General features: G+C 33.8%; 1 protein-coding gene across 2 annotated transcripts in view; it reads left to right on the forward strand.

Moving 5' to 3' along the window:
- LOC142328667 (serine/threonine-protein phosphatase 4 regulatory subunit 1-like) overlaps positions 1-21,177 on the forward strand; it is a 343,237-nt gene that overhangs the window by 134,261 nt on the left and 187,799 nt on the right. For both annotated transcript variants that reach the window (XM_075372572.1, XM_075372571.1), the window contains one exon: positions 18,769-18,997. In XM_075372572.1, the coding sequence (XP_075228687.1) occupies positions 18,769-18,997 (229 nt within the window). The remainder of the gene's footprint in view (positions 1-18,768; positions 18,998-21,177) is intronic.

The following is a 21,177-nucleotide window of genomic DNA, read 5'->3' on the forward strand; positions in this document are numbered from 1 at the left end:
ACGATTTTCATTGCCAATTTTATCAAAATCAGTTCATCCAGTCATAAGTTATTAATTTTCAAACACATATACGTACGTACATACAAATATTATCCCCCACCCTTTTTTGTGTTATCTGGGTCATGAAATGTCGAGGTATGCAATAAAGCCAAACCCCATTTTTTACAGATTGCCATTCTTTGCTTCTTGGAGTAGAGCTGTGGAGCTATGATGCCAGGAAAGTTAAATTTGACTGTTTTAAAAAAATTTAACGCAGCTACCTTATTTTTTAATCGATTTAGTAAGTTTAATAAGGAGGAGAGTATGGTGGGTTAGTATTTCGTAGTATTAACACCGAGGAGCTGTTGAATTTTGAGCTGTCGTTTAAGTCATCCCGTATTATATTTAAATTCGCATTCATGCGACCGATTCGTGCGCTACAAATACAAACATATTATTATTATAATTATCGGTAAGTAAGTCTGTGTGGTCCATAGTCGATTCGGGTAAGTCCAAATGAATCGTGATTCTACATTTCGTAGAAATTTTCCACGTTCGTGATCGGCGTTTAAAAATGTCGGTCGACTTTTAAAGACAAAACCGAATAAGAAAAAAGCTTAAAAAACCTCTGTTAAACCCTACGTTTAAAGTCGTGCGAGATCGATACGTTTTCCAATTTTTTGTGCTAGTGTGCGCGGTTTTTTTTCTTCTAATATTTATATCTGCTGTGAAGATGGTATATTTTATCGTCGAGATAATGAATGATCCGCATAAAGTGAAATATCTGATAATACGATAATTGTACGTACGTTCCGAAACACACCCGTTTCAATACACGGGTCCTGGAATCGCAGGACGGTAACGGAAAGGTATGCTATTAATTTTTTATTTTTTTAGGCGACTTGGGGTTCCGTAAAACCCCGAATCTATTAATTAGATCGCTTTATCAAGTTGAATTTTTTCTCAAGTGACTCGGTCACCGCTAGCTCGCAAAAAAAAGTGTACGTCGTCGTGTTCGTCTGTGTATGGGTTGGCAGTTTCAAGTGTTTTTTCCAAATTAATTATCTGTAATAATCTATCAGAGTTTATTAGGAAAAAAGCTTTTGTAATCTTCGACCCGCCTTTAACTCGTATTATATGTAGCGGCGATCTCGATCTCGAGGAGAATAATGTAGAGCAGACGAGTTTAACGCTTCTGGTCGTCGTGTTGTGTCTATTATAATGTACGGACTCGGTCAGAGGCGCTCGACTCGATGGTCCGTCGCTATTTGCAGATGTCGGTGACGCAGCGCGAGATAGAAAAGAGGAGCGCGACGACTTTGAACTTCGTTCTCGTGAAACCTCATTCCGTCCCGTTCGATACAGAAATAGTCCCCGCTGTTAACGGTCGAGCCGCCCGGTCGGTTTCCTTCTCGTAGTTTTAGGTTTCGAATTTTCTCGGTCGGTTAGAACGATATACGTTGAGGCCGAGCCCGGCATATAACGACCTGCGACCGGTCCCCCCTTACCGTCTGGTACTCTCCCTTGTCTCGGCTTCATCAGATCTTTCCTATCGTTAGGCATAATGGCCCGCAGCCAACGCCACCCCTTCACCGTCCTCCCCGTATACGGTCGTTCCTACGAGCGCTAGATCTTAATTCAACTTTTCTGTAGACATTAACGTCATTACTCGCACTAATTTTTATCCTGTCGATCGATCGTAAGAACTTGCAATTGAAACAAATTACCAGTTAAATTCTTATCGAATATTCTGCTCTTCGGTACGACCGATTACAGATGGGATTTGTGAAGAGTAATTGATTTTGGATATCGTATTTTAATGTATAAAATCATTTAGTTTTGATGCTGAAACTTATTCCCGTAGCATATTTTTTATTTTTTATTTTTATGTTAAACGGTTATCGAAAATAAAACAAACAAAACATTTTAATGTCTTTTACAAAAAAGCCTTTTTTTCGTATGGATTTGGATGAAAGTACATTTACAGCCTGAAATGTAGGTAAGAAGAAGGTTATATTTGATTATCTTATTTTTACGTAATAGCGTGTAAATTTTTCTTGTTGAAATCTGGTTTCGTTCTGGATGTATTATATGGTTAGAAATCTAGGTTTATTAATAAATTAGAGATTATAATTTGTTTTTAAAATTATGATTAAGTAGACTTTTTTTGTTCATTTATCTTCATTTATGTATCGGTGTGGGTGTGTGAATTATACACACACACATACATATATATATATATATATATATATTTATATATATATTTATATTCTCGGTATATTTACTTCACTACTATTCTTACTTCCTGTCCGCTCCCTTCTTAGACTCTTTGCGCCATTAAGTTGTTAAACGGCGTGTAAAATTTGAACTTAACCTTTTTCATGTTATTAAAGCGAACGGAAAATTACGTAAAGAATTTACGAAATAAGAATTTTAATCATACTCGTTAGATTGTTTCTTGACTTATGAACTCTTGGTTTTCGGTTACTCGTGCTTTTTTTCTGGAAAACGGAAAATTTTGTCATTATTCATAATTATTTTTTTCTTGTAATTAACTTCTGACGTCGATATTAACTAGAATTTTACTACACGATTATAAGATATCTTTACAAGTTTCAACCGTTTACCGCGAACTATTCTCATTCCAAATAAAGAATTCCAGCGATCTTTTCTCGTTCCACGACCTCACTGTATCGTTCAGTTCGCCTTCTGTGGTAAAATAAATGCCGGAAGTTCTCTCATTAAATTCGGGAAGAAGTGTAAATCGCAGGGCGTAAAATCCAATAAATACGGAAGGCGTGTAGCTCCAATTTCGACTACACATGAGCCCTAAGGTAGCGCACGAAGCGTGCGATTAATTTTCGCACGCTGTACGGACGTCTTTCTCGAGTAAACATAATAAATTATGTTAATACTACACATTATATCTTGCAAATTTCCTACCATTTCCACCGCCAGATTTGTTATAAAATATAACATGAACGCATAAAAGGATGTAAAACGCGTATGTTTTTCGTTTTCTTTGTAATTGTTTATTACTACCCGCCGAAATTTCAGTGGCCCAACGGTATCTTATTGCATGTTACACCTCTCGGTCATGATAAGAGATCGTTTTATCGGCTAGGCTATTATTATATTTTGATAAAAAAATAATTCTTATTTTCATTTTTGTTGTAGTTTAATAATTGTGGTAAATTGGACCTTTTCGCATCTTTTTTTCCAGAAATCCTTTCTTTCAACTGTTCTTAAACAGGAAACTAAATTTGGTTTCAAGGTGAGTAGAATTCTGATTCGAATGTAATATATTCTAAAGCTAAAATCGTTCCTCGTGTCTGCCGCTTATGTCGTTGTCGAGTCTTATGAGGACGCTTCCTGATGGATAAACCTGAATTGAAATGTTATCCTTTACAGTATGTAGTTCATTTTTAATCGTTAGGTGGGTAACTCTGCTCTCGAACAATTTTGCTATACGCCTAAGAAATGATTTATTTTTAAATTGTGCAACTTGTGCAACCTTGTTCATAATCATAATCATAATCAGTGATCATAATCGCGCGGTCTGCAAAAATTTAATATAATCTGTTACTTTTTGGTTATTCATTATAAATACCTGGAAAAAGACTCGTTTTTGTTTCGGGCATTGCGAATTGATTAATTAAGAAAAGAAAAATAATAATAATAAAATCGCAAATGAGATTTTTTAGCTTTTTCAAGTAGCTTAACGCTTAGAACTTTAAAAATATAAGAGAGACATAGGTATAACAGATATTTAATGATCTCCAGTTATACGATCGACTCAGACTATTCAAAGCGAAACTATACTTAATGAATGATTTTGAGGCAAAACGAAAATCGATCGTCTTGCAAAAAAAAGTAATTTTCATCCGAAACGTTTACGGGAGAGGAAAACAGAAACATTTTCATTATCGTCGCGTGCCTATTAACTAAGAGAACTTTTTAATCCCGTTAAGGAAGTATCTTCCGACGGGGTTACAGTTACTAAGTCGGACCGTTTGCGTAAATGGTGAAAGGTGTTATTTTGAGAAAAGATCACCCATAAACTTTATAGAGAGAACATTCATGGAAGTAAGTCGAAGCTTTCGGATTTTCTGCCTGCGCAAAAAGTTGAAAATATAATTTTTTTCTATATTATTTAAAATATTTTCATAAATTGTAAGTTCGTCGATAGTAGTTCGACTACACGTTTTGAAGATTTGCTGTAAAAACGGTTGTTTTTTCAAATTTTCAAAAATAATTAAATTTACTCCGCATAACCGTTTTAAAAAAAAAGAGAAGTAAAAAGTTCGTGTAGTATCGGTTTAGTTTTTTGTAAAATTAATTTCTGTACCGATGTCTTTCTGTCTGTTCGGTTCCCGGTAAAATTAATTAACTTTTTACCTCGACTTATATGTGGCATTTTATTTTTGTCGAAATCCTGATAATTTGCGGTCACTTGTTTGAAATCGTACGGATTGCTATTCTGAATGCTGCCCGTCTGTTTCGGCCGGTGGTCCCGTCACGTATCGACAAGTTAGTTTCTTTTTTCTGATAGTTCTCGTTCAATGATCATTATTTATTGATCCGGATTTAATTTCCGTGCTAAAATATGTTTGATATTACTTTTTTTTGGTCGAGGCGTACTCCGCGGTCGTTTAAGGTTACAGTATTTTAGGTTCGGAAAAAAATTATTTTTGCTTAATCACTCCTTTTCGTACAGGGTTCAGAAATTTGTAAGTTAAAATTTCTTAATCGATTCGAATTTGCTAATGCGGATTTTTTACTTGTAAAAAAAGGTTTAAAATGAGCGTACGATGAGACTGTTCGTTGTTTATTCTGTTGAAAATACTTTTTTTTTATACTTTAACGTTAAAATTTTAACGCTTTAACCTTTAGGGATGAAGATTAAGCGAGATATCTTTCTTGTGATTGTACGTTTTTTATACATCGAAATGAGTTGTTGACGTACAATAATTAAGTTAAAATTTCTGATTTAAATGACTTCGTTTGTTAAAACTTTATTGATATACGAAATCGTCTTGTTCGTTATATTGTTGTGTTTGAGGAATTATTTTGGATTAAACAGATGATAAACACTTGCCGTTTTAATAACGGATTAAAAATAAACGTTAATTGAACTCTCTGAAGAAAGCGGTTAATTAAATGCGGTGTAATAATTTTTAAATGTGTGCAGAAATAGGTATTAGGTTTTTGTTCGTATTTTTACGACTCGAAGTCGATTACTTCGTTTTGTTTGTGTATGTTTTCAAGCTTGTTTCGTATCGTTATCTCATCTTCGCGACCGGTTTTGTGTGTGAGCGATCTTTTATGGCGTGGGACCGAACGAAATTCTTGTTAGTCTGTTGTACTCTTTACAGTAAGGAATCTGTGTTTTTCTCTGTATTTTTTTTTTAATAGGTTTGTAAGCGATAATTTTGTACCGCTTTCTAAATAAAGTTATATTAAGCTTTCTCACAATGTGTATTTCCGTGCGCATGTGTAAAAGCCAATTTTTTTTCGTAACCCTTAGCTGTTTCAGACGTTTACATAATTTGATTTTCAGCTATTTAATACCGGTTACTTTTTTTTAATTTAATGGTTTTTGAAATCTGAAGTACATTGTCAAAAAGTAAGAGTAATCAAGGTTTTATTTTTTTCTATTCGTCGCTCTAAGCCTCTTGGCTGCAAGTTAAAGTAGTTTGATTAAAATCATTTTTTATCGTAAAATATCGGTGTCCCTTTAAATTTTTGAACTAGTGTAGTCTGTATTTAATTTGTTTGAAAATGTCAGGAAAACATAATTTTTGCCTTTTTTTAAATCAGCTATCGCCTTTCTAGACCGCCTGAACGCTCCTAATTTTCTGTGGGCCTTCTACCGTCCCCTCCACTAAAAGCCTCCTGCACCCACAAGAGGTTATCACCCGCTTTCATAAGGAATGGTTTAGGTAAACATCAATTTTTCTCCCCTAGAATTTATACAAAAATTAAATAAATATATGATAAATCATAAAACAATTAATTGTTAATTTTTTATCGCGTTAATTCTGTGTAATCGAAAAATGACAATTTTATTGGATTTTTTAAAAAATCGATCAAATAGATAGGAGATCGATTTTATCGAATGCAGATGGGAGAAGTTGTTTTTCATTGTCAGATATTTCTGTAAAAAACAATGATAAAAATTTATCGTATTCTCGTTGTTGGTAGACCGCATTTTATCTTTGTATGTATTTTTTACGGACTCTTAATAGGGATTTCTACGAATAAAATGACTATGTCGACTGTTTTACTGCTGTTAGCAGTTACACTGTCGACGTCGTGAATTACGTTTAAATGAAATATTACCACATCCTTAAAGGATTTTAACGGTTTAACTAGTTGTTGTTTCCGCTTAAAATTTCGTTTGCCACAAATAAAAAGTTTTCTTACTCTGGTCAATGCCTTTTGTCTGTATGTAATTATGCTATGTATTGTCAGACCGATACGTCCGTATTAGTTTCTGTTATGGATAGGCACTGCCCTCATACGTCATAACTAATCGCTTAGTGCCTTTTAATATGCTTTCGCTTTTTAAGCGCTGCTGGTAGTTGCAGCAGCCTTTGAAAGGGTGAAACCGGTCTTCGTTGGCTTTACGACCGTAGTTCGTATTTACGTGTAGTAATTCATATTGTTTACCTATTCTTCATGCGCGCTCGATTCATCTCCATCCGTAGACTATATTATAATGACCGTGATAAAATCTTCATTTTAAACGTATTCGCGACAAAATATTAAAAACATTTCTTAACCGGGGTAATTAAAGGGAACAAACAGCCAAATAAATGTTAGCGAGATACACATTGTTTCTTTCTACGGTTAACTGTACAAGAACGAAACGGAAGTATTTACTCGTAGTAGCATTACGATGAAACCGTTTTTCCGGCCAAGAAATTGTCATTAGGGGAACTCTGTCATCTTCCCGTTTTAGTCGCTGAGCTGACTAATAAGTAGCGTTCGTTAGTACTTGTGTATAGACGAAGGATTCAGAATTATTTTATAAGTTTATTCGATACGTGTAATTTGTGTAATACGTGTAAAAGATGATTGTCCATTGATTTACTGTTAAAACAATCGCGTCAGTTTAAAGCTGATATAAATCGAGCCTGAGAACTAAGTCTGAATCGATGAAACTTTTCTGATCGGTTACTTTATAAATTGTTTTTTGGATGTGTAAAAAAAACCTTGTAAATTTTTTTGTGTGATGTCACCGGTTAGATTTTTTCATTTTTGTAGGGTATTGACTTTTTATTACAGCGAGCTTTCGATCGGTCTGTCGCGACTTTTTCTGTAGCTTATCCGTGTACTACTGAAGAACTCGTCGAGGATAAATAGTTAGAATGGAATCGGTCAAAAATATGATGGAAAATTGTTTTTAAAAAACGTTACGGTTAAGCTGATGGACCGAAAATATTTCTGGCTCTATGAAACATTTCACCCGATAATGACCCCTCGAATATCGTTTCTGATATGTACGGTTTGCATCGCTCTTTCCTCTGTAAATCGTTTCTTTTTGTTGACCGGATTCTGTTAATCTAATTCCTGGTAATCGGCAAGCGAATCGAAAATAGTAAATAATAGGGACGTTTCCAAAATTCGCGCGGTTAAATGTTTTAAATCTCGTATAATGTTTCCATTAACAATTTAGAGATACAATTTCTTGAAATAAATCGTCTGTACCCGTATTACTTTTCGTCGTCTGATATTTGATATTATCGGACTAGAATTTCATCGAATACGCAGTTGAAGCCCTCTTTCTGTGTACCGTTAATGTTTTAAAGTCATTTCTGTTTTTTCTGTTGTGAAAAGACGAATTCGGTTTTAAAAATTTGGACTATCGATGAAGAAGCGAGGTCGGTATCGATTTATATCTCGAATAACGCAAAAAGCACATGCCCCTCCCTGGAAATTTCATTTTAGCGTAACATACGTATCGATATAATCGCTCTTATTTCTTAGATATTCTTAATTAATTTTTTTTTTTACGATAAAATTACATTGTCGGTATCAAATGATGATAAAAGTGTGACCAAAGCAATAAAAACGGAGTCTTTTAATATATTTTTAGATACCTTATCAAAGTCGCCGCCTCGCCCGATGACACTTTCCTTTTTTTCATAGTGGCCATGTAAACTCAAAATTTAAATATTTAACGAATAAAATTACGGCCGAATAGAATGCAGCAACTTTTTATGTACGATCGACATAGGTTTTCAACATTACTACTAATTATTTGAATCGGTGGTAATAACGATGAAAAAAGGTAAACATGATCAAATAATTAGTAGTACTGTTGTCGAAAATTTATGTCGATCGTACATAGAAAGTAGCCGTATTCTGTTCGGCCGTAATTTTTTTCGTTAAATATTTAAATTTTGTCTTAACGGCGCGAGTGTAGAGGTCGACGACGGTATCGTAAATAAAAGAAATATTATCGCTCGTATGTATTTATTTCATCGACGTTTTTAATTTTCTTTTCTGTTCTATTTTTGTTATTAATATTTCTGTTTAGCGGAAGCAATATTTAAGGGATTAAAAGATCTTTTCCGATTCTGAAACTCTACTCCTACCGAACGGAATCGAGAGAGGCAAAGTTAAAAGGAGAACTTTATTCCGGTTTTGATGAAGGAAAGCAAGTACATGGCGGGACGAACAGTAGGGGTTGTTCGTAGAGGTGGTTATTTAGGTTAGGTAGAAACAAGGTCGGATTGTTGGTAAGGGGATGATTTTGATCCCTCTGCTTCACCAGTCCCAAAAAAAAACTGTGCGAGCGCGCGCGATCCGAATGGCCTTCGTGCCGTCTTAGAATTGTATCTTAGCTGCTTCTTTCGTTAGAAAGTGTGTCCTTACGTTTCAATCTTTAATCCAGTCTTGTGTAAATAACGATTAATGTTTCTAATAACTTTATATTTCTTATATAAATATACAAGAATTATATAGTTATTTATTAGAAATTGTAAATGTATTTATAAATTCTTTATTGTACTGATGAATCTATTAATTAATATTATTGATATTTCACTTTTCTCTCTTCTTATAATTATATTTAAAAATTAAATAAGAAAGAAATTCTTGTGCAGCAGATAATGTGATTTTCTTTTTAGTTGTATGATGGTCGTGAAAACCAGTTTTTAAATAGTTTAACATTTCAGAAATTCTGTAGAGATTTAATATTTTTTTTGATTTATTAAATTTACATATTTATATTTTTTAGTTTTATTTATTATATTAATATATAATTTTATATATATATATATATATATATATATATATATGTCTGTGAGTGTGTGTGTTAGCATCCCCATCACGGCTTCGACCGCGCAGTTTCGTTACTTGCGTTTCCTGTCGCAGTAAATTATTTTTATTTTATGTTTTTTAGTGAAGGAACCGAAGGTAGGTGCAGCTAGTCGCGTCGCACGTACAACAACAGTGCCAGTAGGCTCTGTTGGTTGAGCTGCTACGCACCGTCGCACCCCTTTCGATATATAAATATATCCATCCGGAGAATGGTTTTTAGATATTTATTTCAAGTGTATTTGCAAGTCCAAATCTGCCGAATATTTCGTTATTTTAATCGGAAATGGTGAAAATTTGCAAACATTGTTCAAAATATTTTTAACTTTCTTTTCGTCCCTTTTAAGGTCGAATTTCGAAACTTTGTTTTTACACATTCATAAAAGATGATGACGCGCACTAAAAATCAAGCTGATATCTTCATTTGTTACAGAGAAATTAAAAAGAAAAAAGAAATATAGTAAAATTTAATATTTCCCTATTTTAACCCATTGAACTGAGAATTTCAAAAAAAATTGTTTTAGTGCCTGCTCTTAGACCTTAAGAAGAAAATTGTACACAAATTATCGTCAATCTATCTGTAATGATTTTTGCTGGGCGTTGATTATGAATCGCTCACAACTTATTTTATATATATAAATATATTGTAGTAATATAAATTTTTATATGTTAATTATTATTAAATTCACATATTTTGATAAATATGATGGGATTCGAAGTAAAATCTTTAATTATAAAAATAAATTGTATTGCCAATGATTTAGAATATTAAATACTAGAACTTTATTGCAACAAAAAAACTAAATAATTAATAAAAGATGTTTTAATTTCAAAAAGAAAAAGCATTAAATTATGATCGTTGATATTGAAAGAAAAATAAATAAAGAATAAGATGGATAGCCTCTGGTGGTTGAACGGATATCCTGCTTTCCAGGGTTGTGGTAATATTAGTGTTGAAATAATATTTGTGAAATGAACATTTCGATATCGATAAAAAATTTCTGTATCAGCCGACGTTTTATCAGACTGAAGTAGTCCTTATAGGCCCCGCTCGAATCAGTCAGGAACGATAGATAATAAAGTTATGCTGGTGGACGATCCTCAGATATTCTTGTTGCTTCCTGTCCCTGATCTCGACTGTCTTGAATCGAGAGTGAAGTCAGAGAGAGAGAGTGAGAGAGTGATCGAGAGAGATTGAATGATTGTGTGTGTGAGACTTGTTTCTGGAAACCGCTCGGGTTTATACATACTCGGAATTCTGTCGTCATATAGAATGTTCTTCAAACAAATAATAATTTATGACGTCGAACCTTGTGGAACAAATTAAACGTGAATACGAAACATGTTTTTATTAGAAAATATATTTCCTAATAACTATTTCACCATATTTTTGCATTACATTTCTTTATTAATTAATTATATTAATAAAAATAATTAATATTAATTAAAAAAATAAATAATAGCGATATTTTATATTATTTAATTTAAAACTAATTAGTTGCGACGTACTATCGTATTATTACACATTAGCAAAGATTTTATTTCTTATTGTCATAATGGTTAAAAAAAAAAAAACAAATAGTACTAACGGTAATCGAGCTTTATAATTAAAGTATACTTGAGATATGTTGTTAGTAGAATATTAAATGTGAGGAATGATTAAAATACAATTTAACGAAGCAAGTTAAAAAAGTAATGTTAAAAACTAAAAAAAGTAAAAGGAAATATAACAAGTTCCTATGCTAAGCGCAAATTAAGTTTAACCACGGGGATATCCCATGAAGAAGTATTTAAGGACTTAACCCTGGGCTTAAATATTTAGTACCATGATGACTTAATATAATTAAAGCTATAACAAAATAAAATTTAAACATGGAGCTTTTTGCTTAGCTTAAGCACGTTTTGTAGTATCTCTAGTTATAAAAAGTAAGTACTTGCTGCTGCTTATTAGTTAGTATTTAATTAAGTTTCTAATTCGTAAATTTATTAATCAAGTCTACATGGATGCGTAACTTAATTTGCTGATAAATTCATTTACGTTCATCGTTGTATGCTGAAATTATTTTTAAAATTTGTAAGATGTTCAAAAAATAATTTTTTTTTTTTTAAAGATGCATTTTTTGTTTAATAGAATAATTCTCTTACATGAAGGGTGACAGAACTTATGTATTGTCTGCTTTTTTTTTAGTTAAGTAACCTCTTCAGTGTGCCAATTATAAAAAAAAAAAATGGTTATTTCAAAATATTTAATGTAAAATTGTATATTGATATCATGTTGGACAAGAATAAACATGTAGTCCAGTTACCTAATTTAAAGGTAGAAAACAATTAAGGTAGGGTATGTATTTATTTACCTATTGAATTAAGTAATAAAATTATATCAAAAGGTTCACTGGTGTGCTGGTATTAGTAATTAAAAAAATAAAATTAATTATCTTATGAAAGACAATAATAATAATATTGCAATAAAATAAGAGAATAAATTAACAAAAGCAGTAATTAAAAAAAAATCTTTTTGAGGTTCTCAACGGGAGTAAAAATCCCGTAACATTATTCACGCAATCCATACTAATCTGTACGTTGATGGTCAGGAAGGTTGACTAAATGGAATTTACGACATACGCTGTGGTTTTTTTTTTTTCAGAGGTATCTTTATATGTAATCGAATAATTAAGTAAACTTCGTGTTATGTAGGGCTTAATTTCTGTCGATTTATCATTTGTTCGTGGTTACTTGACGAAGAAGCGGGGATTACGTGTTATCATGCGATGCACTTAAATCATCATCGATTAATTATTGCGGTGTACCTTATCCTATTTCTATTAATTTTGATCTTTATTCATGTCTGAAAACGCTTTGCACGTTTCATTCAATTGCGTACTGCAAAATGAACTGCACGATCGTAATCGATTTGAATATGTATTATTATTATTATTTTTTATTCTCTCCGACCCTCTGTGATGTTAGTTGAATCCCCAACAGTAAAAATAAAATCCATCCTTTTAAATTATGTCGGCCTGACCCGGTTTTCGATATCATTTGAAGTACTGTTAGATAGATGTTCATTCACGTACAATTTTAGCTTTAAATACAATCAAAATGTATCGTTTTCCGGTGGAGAAAACGATTTCTTGTGGTACTTTTGAGATTTATTCGGTCGTCGAAAAATGCTTTCATCTCTTGTGTTCCTCCGGAGATGCGGCTTTTGGAATTGTTGACGGGAATTTCTTGAAATTTATGTGTCGTTTATGTAGTCGTCATATTTAACACTATCGACGAAAACATTTTGCCGGGGAATTCACCGTTTAGCAGCAGGATATCTAACCCACCGGGTTGGTCTAGTGGTGAAGGCGTCTTCCCAAATCAGCTGATTTGGAAGTCGAGAGTTCCAGCGTTCAAGTCCTAGTAAAGCCAGCTATTTTTACACGGATTTGAATACTAGATCGTGGATACTGGTGTTCTTTGGTGGTTGGGTTTCAATTAACCACACATCTCAGGAACGGTCGAACTGAGAATGTACAAGACTACACTTCATTTACACTCATACATATCATCCTCATTCATCCTCTGAAGAATTATCTAAACCGTAGTTACCGGAGGCTAAACAGGAAAATGAAAGAAAAAAAAGAAGCAGGATATCTAACTACCAGTAATAATTTCCCGGATTAGTTATTTGTTGCAGTTCAGTTCTCCATTATTGATCTGTAGACATCACCGGTATTAGCGGTAATAAGTAACATTAGATAATTACGACAGTCTGTGTATTTTCAATATTGTGTATCTACAATCTATAAAGTGTCGGTTAGGTTGTCTTCAAGTAATTATTTAATGGTACCACGTGAGTAGGTTTAATGCGATAAGGGAGGACCGGTTGATAGATAGTATAGAATTCGATCGTTCTATTACGCCTTATCGCCGATGGTTAATCTTATATTCAAGAATCCTCGTAAACCCTTCTTTCGGCAGTAGGCGACGATCCGATTTTGAATCCAGTCATCGTAGATCTTGCACGATTCGAAGTTACCCGTCCATGTGGTGTGCAGGGTGAACATAAATTATTCAGCACATCTTGGGGGTTAATAAATAACGAACAAAGCAGTGTAATGCGCGTTGAATTTTTTTAAGCATTAGTGTAACTCTTAGAGTTATTGATGACCATGAATGAACACGCCGACGCGATGTAGCGAAAGGAGGGATCGATATTTATGCAACGGCTACCGTACAGGGAAAAGCACTGTGTTGGTTTCATAAAATCTGAAAACCTGATCTGTTGTTATAGTTTGTAGATGTTTTGGTGTGCGGTCGTCAACCTCCTAACAAAGGCTATTAAAGGTTGGTATCAGTATAAGGAAGGGTAGGACAAAAAAAGCTGTTGGGCAGTCCTCCCGTCTCCGAGGAAGTTGTAGATCAAGTAGCAGAAACGTTTCAGAAAAGCCCAGAAAAATCCACTCGTCGTACGAATTAAGAACTGTGAATACCGCATTAGTTAATTGTGGAGGTTCTACATAAGCGTCTAAAACTTCACGCTTACAAAATTCAATCGACGTATGCGATTGAAGACTGTGATAAACCACGTCGTTAGAATTTTCCCGTGGTCGTTGTTGTGAACGAAGATATTTTTTATAGAAAAAGTAATCTTCTCTGATGAACATATCTTCCATATTTCTGATCATATTAACCGTCATAATGTCAGATTTGGAGTAGCGAGAACCCTCGTGCCGTTCGACAAACGCAACAAGATAGTTCGAAAATTAACGTTTTGTGTGAATTAACTGCTTATGAAGTGACGGGACCATTCTTCTTCGTCGAGCCAAATGTTACTAACGCTAGTTATCTAGATAAGTTTATAGGAGAATGCAGTTCCACAAATTGATCATCGGCAACCTACCGTTTACTTCCAAAAAGATGACTCACCAAAACACTGGGGTTAGGAACTTCTTAATGAACGATTTCCTCAATGTTGGATCGGTCCTAATGGACCGATTCCCTGGCGACCTCATCCTCTAATGTTTCGCCACTCGAGTTTTTTCTTTACGGGTTTGTCAAAGACTGTGTACGCAGCGAAGGTTGTGAACACCAGTGAACTAAACAGAAAAATCGAAGGTATAATTAATGGAATAATTCCAGTCATTCTTCGTAATGTGTTGCGTGAAATTGAATATAAATTGTGTCACGTGAAGGAGTTATTTAAGTGATGTTTGAAAAACTCTGTATGACAATAAAACATGCATGTAAAAGTACATTGCTTTGTTATTTTTTATTTTTTTATTAACGGTTAAAGGCGCGGAATAATTTATTATCACTGTATTTCGCAGAGCTGTCCGCTTATTCGGGGTTTAGCGAAGAGACCGGTTATTTCAAACCGTCCTTAGTATTACGATCGTAAGAAAAAATGGCACATCGTTTAACTTGAATTCAGGATTCTGAAATCTTAACCGGATGCAAATGCAGTAAGACTTATTGTTCAGATTTTCCGATTAATAAATTTTAGTCAGGTTCCCACGCTTTTGGTGTATTTTTTTTCAAAAGAAAAATCAAATTTCTCTTTCTTGAATACGAGAAATGTTCGCTGTTTGGTAGCCGAGTCATCGCAGAACTTCCATTCGCAACGTTGACGGCGCTTAGCTGAAAAAGAAGGCGTTAAAACACGGTATATGTTGCGTTATGGTGAGGATACATATTTACATTTATTCTGTAAGAAATAAAAGATATATATGTGTAAGATATAAAAAAAAATAAACGGTTAATTATATCTTGTAGTTGAGTCGGATACATTTTTTAATCGTTGATTAAAAAATAATAGTTTTAAATTTATAGTTGTGGCTTGCGGTTATCTGATATTTTTAGTAGAAATGTTAAGTTGAGGAAAATTTTTATATTATGTTGTTTTCCTGTAATTAAGTGGGTATATGTGGGTGGGTGTGTATATACTTGTATGTGGGTTTTTTTATCTATCGAGTTTTATTTGGTATATTTTACGCCTTATAATTTTGACAGTTATGTACATATGTAACTTATGAATTTTCACATTTTTTATATAATAGTTTGTTGTTAAAAAGTTGTTAAAAACTGCGTTCAATAATCGACGCCGAGCGCACGTACACGCGCACAAGTATTTAGGATGAATCAAATGATAGTAACAAAAAAATTGGTTTTTAATATTGAGGCGATTTTTTTTATCCTTTTTATCTTCCTTTTTTTAAGTTGTTAAGTGTGTTGATTTTTTAAAAATATTTATTAGTAGTTTTTATTGTTTGCAAATGGAAAGCTCCATCCTAATTGCATTGTAATTTGTTAATTAAACGGTGGATCATCACTTTTTTCGCTTATTCTGATCTTCAAAGAAAAAATAACAGGGTTCTAACCTTGTTTCTGTTTTAACGTTTTATTCTTGTTAAATCGGCCGCATTAGCTTAATTGATTATTTAAATTGTAGTTTTCGGTTACATACACTCTTTGTATTATTATATAAAATGTTTGGCGTTTTATTGTTAAACTTAACAACCGATTTAAACGACCGAGTTATGGCATTAAACGTTACCGCAGATTTAAATTCTGCGGAAATATTTTCGTGTCAGTGTTACTTTACCGGATATGATGATCGAGTAAGCCGATAATCCAAAAGTACCTCTGAGAATTTACGCTACCGTTGCATCCGTGTAAAAATCATTCGCGTCGTAATGCTGGTGATAATTATTTTTCCATTATTTTTGTGGACATTTGTTTTCTTCCGAGAAAGATACAGATTCCTCGGACGGTACCGGCCTCCGTACTGAGTACGGAGAATCTGTTGTTAAAACATGAAGGGCATTTTTTTTTTCCAATTTAAGCGGTCGAGTAACTACGAACCGATTTGAAAATTGTATTTATTTCCCGTGCGTATTATCGATTTCAGAACGGTAACGTGTTCTCAGAGGATGAATTGCGGTAGAACGATGTTAAAATTATGTCCTTCAAAGGTGTATAAAAAAAAATCTGGTGTGGACACTACATGAATTCCATATACTTCTACAGGGTGTCCCATATAAAACGCAACCCCCACCTTATATTGGTAGGTATTGAAATAATAAAAAGGCATGTGTAAATGTAAATGTAATTTTTATTATTACCATCCATTACCTTACATTTAGAGTAAATGTTGGAAGTGGCTGCCATCTTCTTGAATACAAGCTTCAATTCTTTTTACAGCGTTTCTTGCAACTTTTTTCAAAGTTTGTGTTTAGATATTTAATACAGCTTGTTCAATATTGACTTTCTATCGTTCAAGTGTTCGTGGTTTGTTGCTGTAGGCTTTTTCTTTGAGGTAACCCCGTAGAAAAAAATCCGCCGCAGTCAAATCTGGAGGTCATGGTGGCCACAAGCCTCGACCGATAACACGATTAACAAAGAATTCCTCAACGAAATCAGAAGTTGAACCTGCGTAGTGCGATGTCGCACCGTCATGTTGTAGCCGGCAGTGTCTCTCTTCCTCTTCCAAGAGTGCTTTGAACTGAAATAAAATATCCTGATATCGTTCTGCATTAATGGTGTATTCGAAAAAAATAGGACCGACTATTTTCTTCCGCGATATCGCGTACCGCACGCCCGACTTCTGCGGGTGTAATTGTTTTTCGTGATAAACGTGGGGATTTTCAGCACTCCAAATTCTACTGTTTTGGCTGTTTACGTACCCATCCAAATGAAACCACGCTTCATCTGTGAAAAATAACGAATCCATAACATTAATTCCCTCACGCAGAAATCGACGGAACCGTTGACAATATTGTGTAGCCGTTTTTCTCTGTCGGGCTCAAGAAGTCGATGAACCGTTTGAATGCGATAAGGTCGTAATTGTAATCGTTTGGTCGCCCGATGAACGGTTGATTTAGACAAATTAATTTCAGCAGACAAACGTCTGATCGATTTATTTGGCCAGTCGAGTAATCGGTCTTTGATTTCAGTGACTGTATCTGTATTCAACACTGACGCAGATCTTTTGTGTTCCTTTTATTAACAGAACCGGTCTCTCTAAATTTTGCAAATAACTTTAATACTGATGTTTTGTTAGGAGCTGGTTTATCTGGGTATTTATGGCGAAACAAATCTTGCACTGCAACCACTGATTTCGTACTGAAGTACGACTCGACAATGAAAACACGTTGATCTAGCGAAAACACCATCTTGTCTCTAGCAATATACTGAACGTTATGATTGCATTGTTGTTACTATCGGTAGTGTTCTACTGCGTCGCCGCGATATTCAGATGTTGGACGAGTCCATTTCAGCAACGAGTAAAGGAGTAAGCTTGACTTTTGTAGTTTCATGGATGACTGATTGATGGGTTGCGTGTTATATGGGACACCCTGTATTAAATTACATACACACATTTTTTTTTAAAGAAAAGTACATAAAATTTTATTTCATTAATAACTTCTGATATTTTTTTATTTTTATTAAATTATTATTTATAGTAATTTTTTTTTACAATAAGAGATTAGTAATTATTAATAAATCAATATTTTCAAATTAAACATAATGAGATGAAGTCTGATTCGAACCGATGTGCCTTCTTGTAAGAACCAAATATTTCGGTACGAACCACATATGATCGTTGAAAAGTTCTCAATGTGGGCTTACTACTGCAGTTAAGAAAAAGTCTTAAATCCAATTTTTTGGATTTTGGGCACTTTTGGTCCAGTCGATTGCAATCAAAAGGGGAGGTGCACAACTAGTTATTATAACAGTGCTTAATCTAAAATTTCAACAAAATTTTAGTTATGAGAGATACATACGTATGTACGTACAGACGTCATGCCGAAACTAATCAGAATGGATTCAGGGATGGTCAAAATGGATATTTCCGCTGTGAAAACCGAAAATACTTACTTTACTTTGTACAAGAAAGTAAAAATTGGAGATACCTTTTTAAATGTCTGTCTCTGTGTTTAGAATAAAATGCCTATTTTCCCATGTCAGAATATCGGATACTTTAATTGACAATTATACGTTAAGTTACTAAAAATTGTATTAGAATTGGACTTTTTTTTCAAGTGGTATAATTTTCTAAAAAAGGTTTTTTATCCGCTGAAACGGGGTAGATCTCCGATAAATTTAATTCACGTCTCAATTCGGTGTTTCCCGTTATTAGTATTTTATTTGAGTTATTACTTTTATTTATCGAATATTTTTTCTAAGATTCTATTTATAATTCGTCTTGAGAGTCGGAACGATATCACATCCGGTATTTGACTGCACGGTATATACGTTTACTTATCGGTTAAATAATGAATAAAAAAAAACTTTTCTGGACGTTTTTTAGAGCTAATTTTTTTAATAGTAAGTGCAATCGAGTAAATCATCGATAAAAGAGGAATCCTATCGATAATGAATAAATGGATGTTTTCTCTTTAAAAATATTAAATATAAGCATTTCCTTTTTACTTTTTCAATTTAATAAATTTGTATGAAATTGTTCTTTTGCAGAGGAAGAGGAAGCCGGTGAGGAAGGCGAAGAAGAGGAAACAGATAACCAGATAAGTAATCGTGTTTATTTGGAGGCCTACGGTAGTATTCCCGATTACAGTGAGGAGCGGAAAATTCACGATGAAGAAGAAGACGAGCTGGTTTGTCCGAATTGGTTACAATTCGATAATCATCCTCAGTGCCTCAAAGAAGTGTTGTGCTTCGCGATGTCTGAAAATATTTGCGAAAGGTATGTTGAACGATCGTTTAAATTTTATTCGCGCTATTATTACGCTAGTTTGTAAGTTATTTTTTCATCGCTGTATGTCGAGTGATGAAACCGGATCGGTCGGTCGCCTTCCTGGAAACTCATCCGTTTTGTATTATTTAACTTAGTACCTTGCCGTTACTTCTAAACGTGAACTAAACTACAAAAAATCGGCTGTTGGGTCTAATATCTATAAATAATTATTAAGAGGGGATGCTTAATCGTGTTTTAATTTAAATTCCTTTACTTGAATTCGTTATCGGTAGTATCGATCGCGCTTTCCTCCGTTTTTAATGGCTGTTAAACCGTGACCTCGACTTCATTTTTAATTAAATCGGTCACTACTCTTCGATAAAACCCAAACGCTCGTACAGGAACCTTAATCGTAAGATATTCTGGGATTTCTGTACTAATATTAAGACAGGATCGTCTAGAAGATAAAAGTAAAGTTGTATTCGATCGAAGTAGATCTCTGTTTTATCGGCGGTTAAGGAGCGCTACTCGTTTTTATGTTATGAATTCGCTAAACGAATTTAATTATAGCGTACTTAATGCTTTACGGAATCTTAAAGTTATTATTAGGCGACGCACGCCGTATACTACAAGTCTTAATAATAATAAAAAAATGTTCTTATTAAAAACATCGGTTTTCTGTCGCGCACCTGCATGGCTTGCGGTGCGAGGCAGCGTCGGCGCCAGAGTGCAAGAGGCGGCTGCAGACGACTATAAATAGCGGTCCCTAGAGTTTAAATTTGGAAAGTGTGATCAGTCGGGGGCCTCTCAGACACTGCGGCATTCTCTCACTTACGTCCTAAATCCGGACCCCCAGCGAACAACGACACCGTTGTATTTTCCTCTTGTTCTGTATTTTTTCCTTTACTTATCCTTTATTATTTACTCTTTCGCGACCGATTAATTATAGTTTTAAGATCAACTCTTTAAATCCGATTATATATTATTTATATTCCGATTATTTGTAATAGTCTTTAACCTATTACAAATACAAACTTAACCACGGACCTGTAAGATCTCAAAATATTTGCGTTTGGAATTTTGTTAAAGCTGACAATTTCAGATCGTTCGTCGAGTTTTAATTACTGACTAGATTAACGTTAACAAAAGGAAAAATATAGTAGGACGGTTTAGGCGTTATTTCAACAGACTTCCATCCCATTGACGTTGGTTTTTTTTCTTGAAGCGACTCGCGGTCTGTTGTTATGGAGGAGATAATGAAATATTTACGATAGAACCATCGCCTTCCCTCGTTAAGAAGCAGGAAGTTTTATAGATTCCACCCGTACGTTTTTTGCTTTTTTTGTTCGAGCCTTACTCGAGATCGAACTGACAGATTTCGATGATCGTTTTGTGTTCTACAGGAAATTGCGGTTCTGTTGTACAATTTTTTTTTCCACGAGTGTGGAATTGCTTTTAAAGAAACATTAGTACATTTTCGCGTACGAGTTGATTTTCATTTTTTGACGTTGTAGTTCGAAAATTAGTCTGAACACTTAGGTAAATACACACATTCCGCATTCCAGAGATCCTCGGTTCGCTACTTGCTAGCATGTCTTCCCATCATTTCTCTGTTTCGTCAAACGTAGGCTTTGGGCCTTTGCGTTTTTTGTTGAACGGTTTTACAAATTCTTTCGTAGTCTTTTTGATATCTTAAATTTAAAAAATTCCAGGGGGTTTTTTTTTAGATGTTATTGTTATTATTTAATTCTCATTTACAGGATTTTTGTATATTTCTTGCTTAATTTATTATATTTTATTTAATTCTTTGAATGCGTTTAAAAAAAAAAAATAAACTGTTAAACAAAATGTATAAAATTTTGCATATTATTGTAGTTAGATTTTATTTACTATTTAATGGAGAAAAAAAACTGCTTCGGTAAATTAAATTTTATTTTTATTAGTATTTCCAATAAATAATTTATTCTCCGCGTATTAAAAAATGTTATTCGAAATTGTACTGTGAATGCATTTAATAATTAATTTTTTTTTGGGGAGGAATAGTATTTACCGCTTCCACCAGAAGGGGACCAAGATGGCCATGACCGTCCGGTTGAAGCCGTTAGATTTAATAAAAAAGCGCGTACAAAGGCCTTCTTTTTTTTGTCACTGTCTTAAAAACGATAAAATTACAAAAAAAAATCAAATTT

Source organism: Lycorma delicatula, chromosome 8 (genome assembly GCF_047948215.1).
Source record: "Lycorma delicatula isolate Av1 chromosome 8, ASM4794821v1, whole genome shotgun sequence".
In the NCBI taxonomy this organism is placed as follows: domain Eukaryota; kingdom Metazoa; phylum Arthropoda; class Insecta; order Hemiptera; family Fulgoridae; genus Lycorma; species Lycorma delicatula.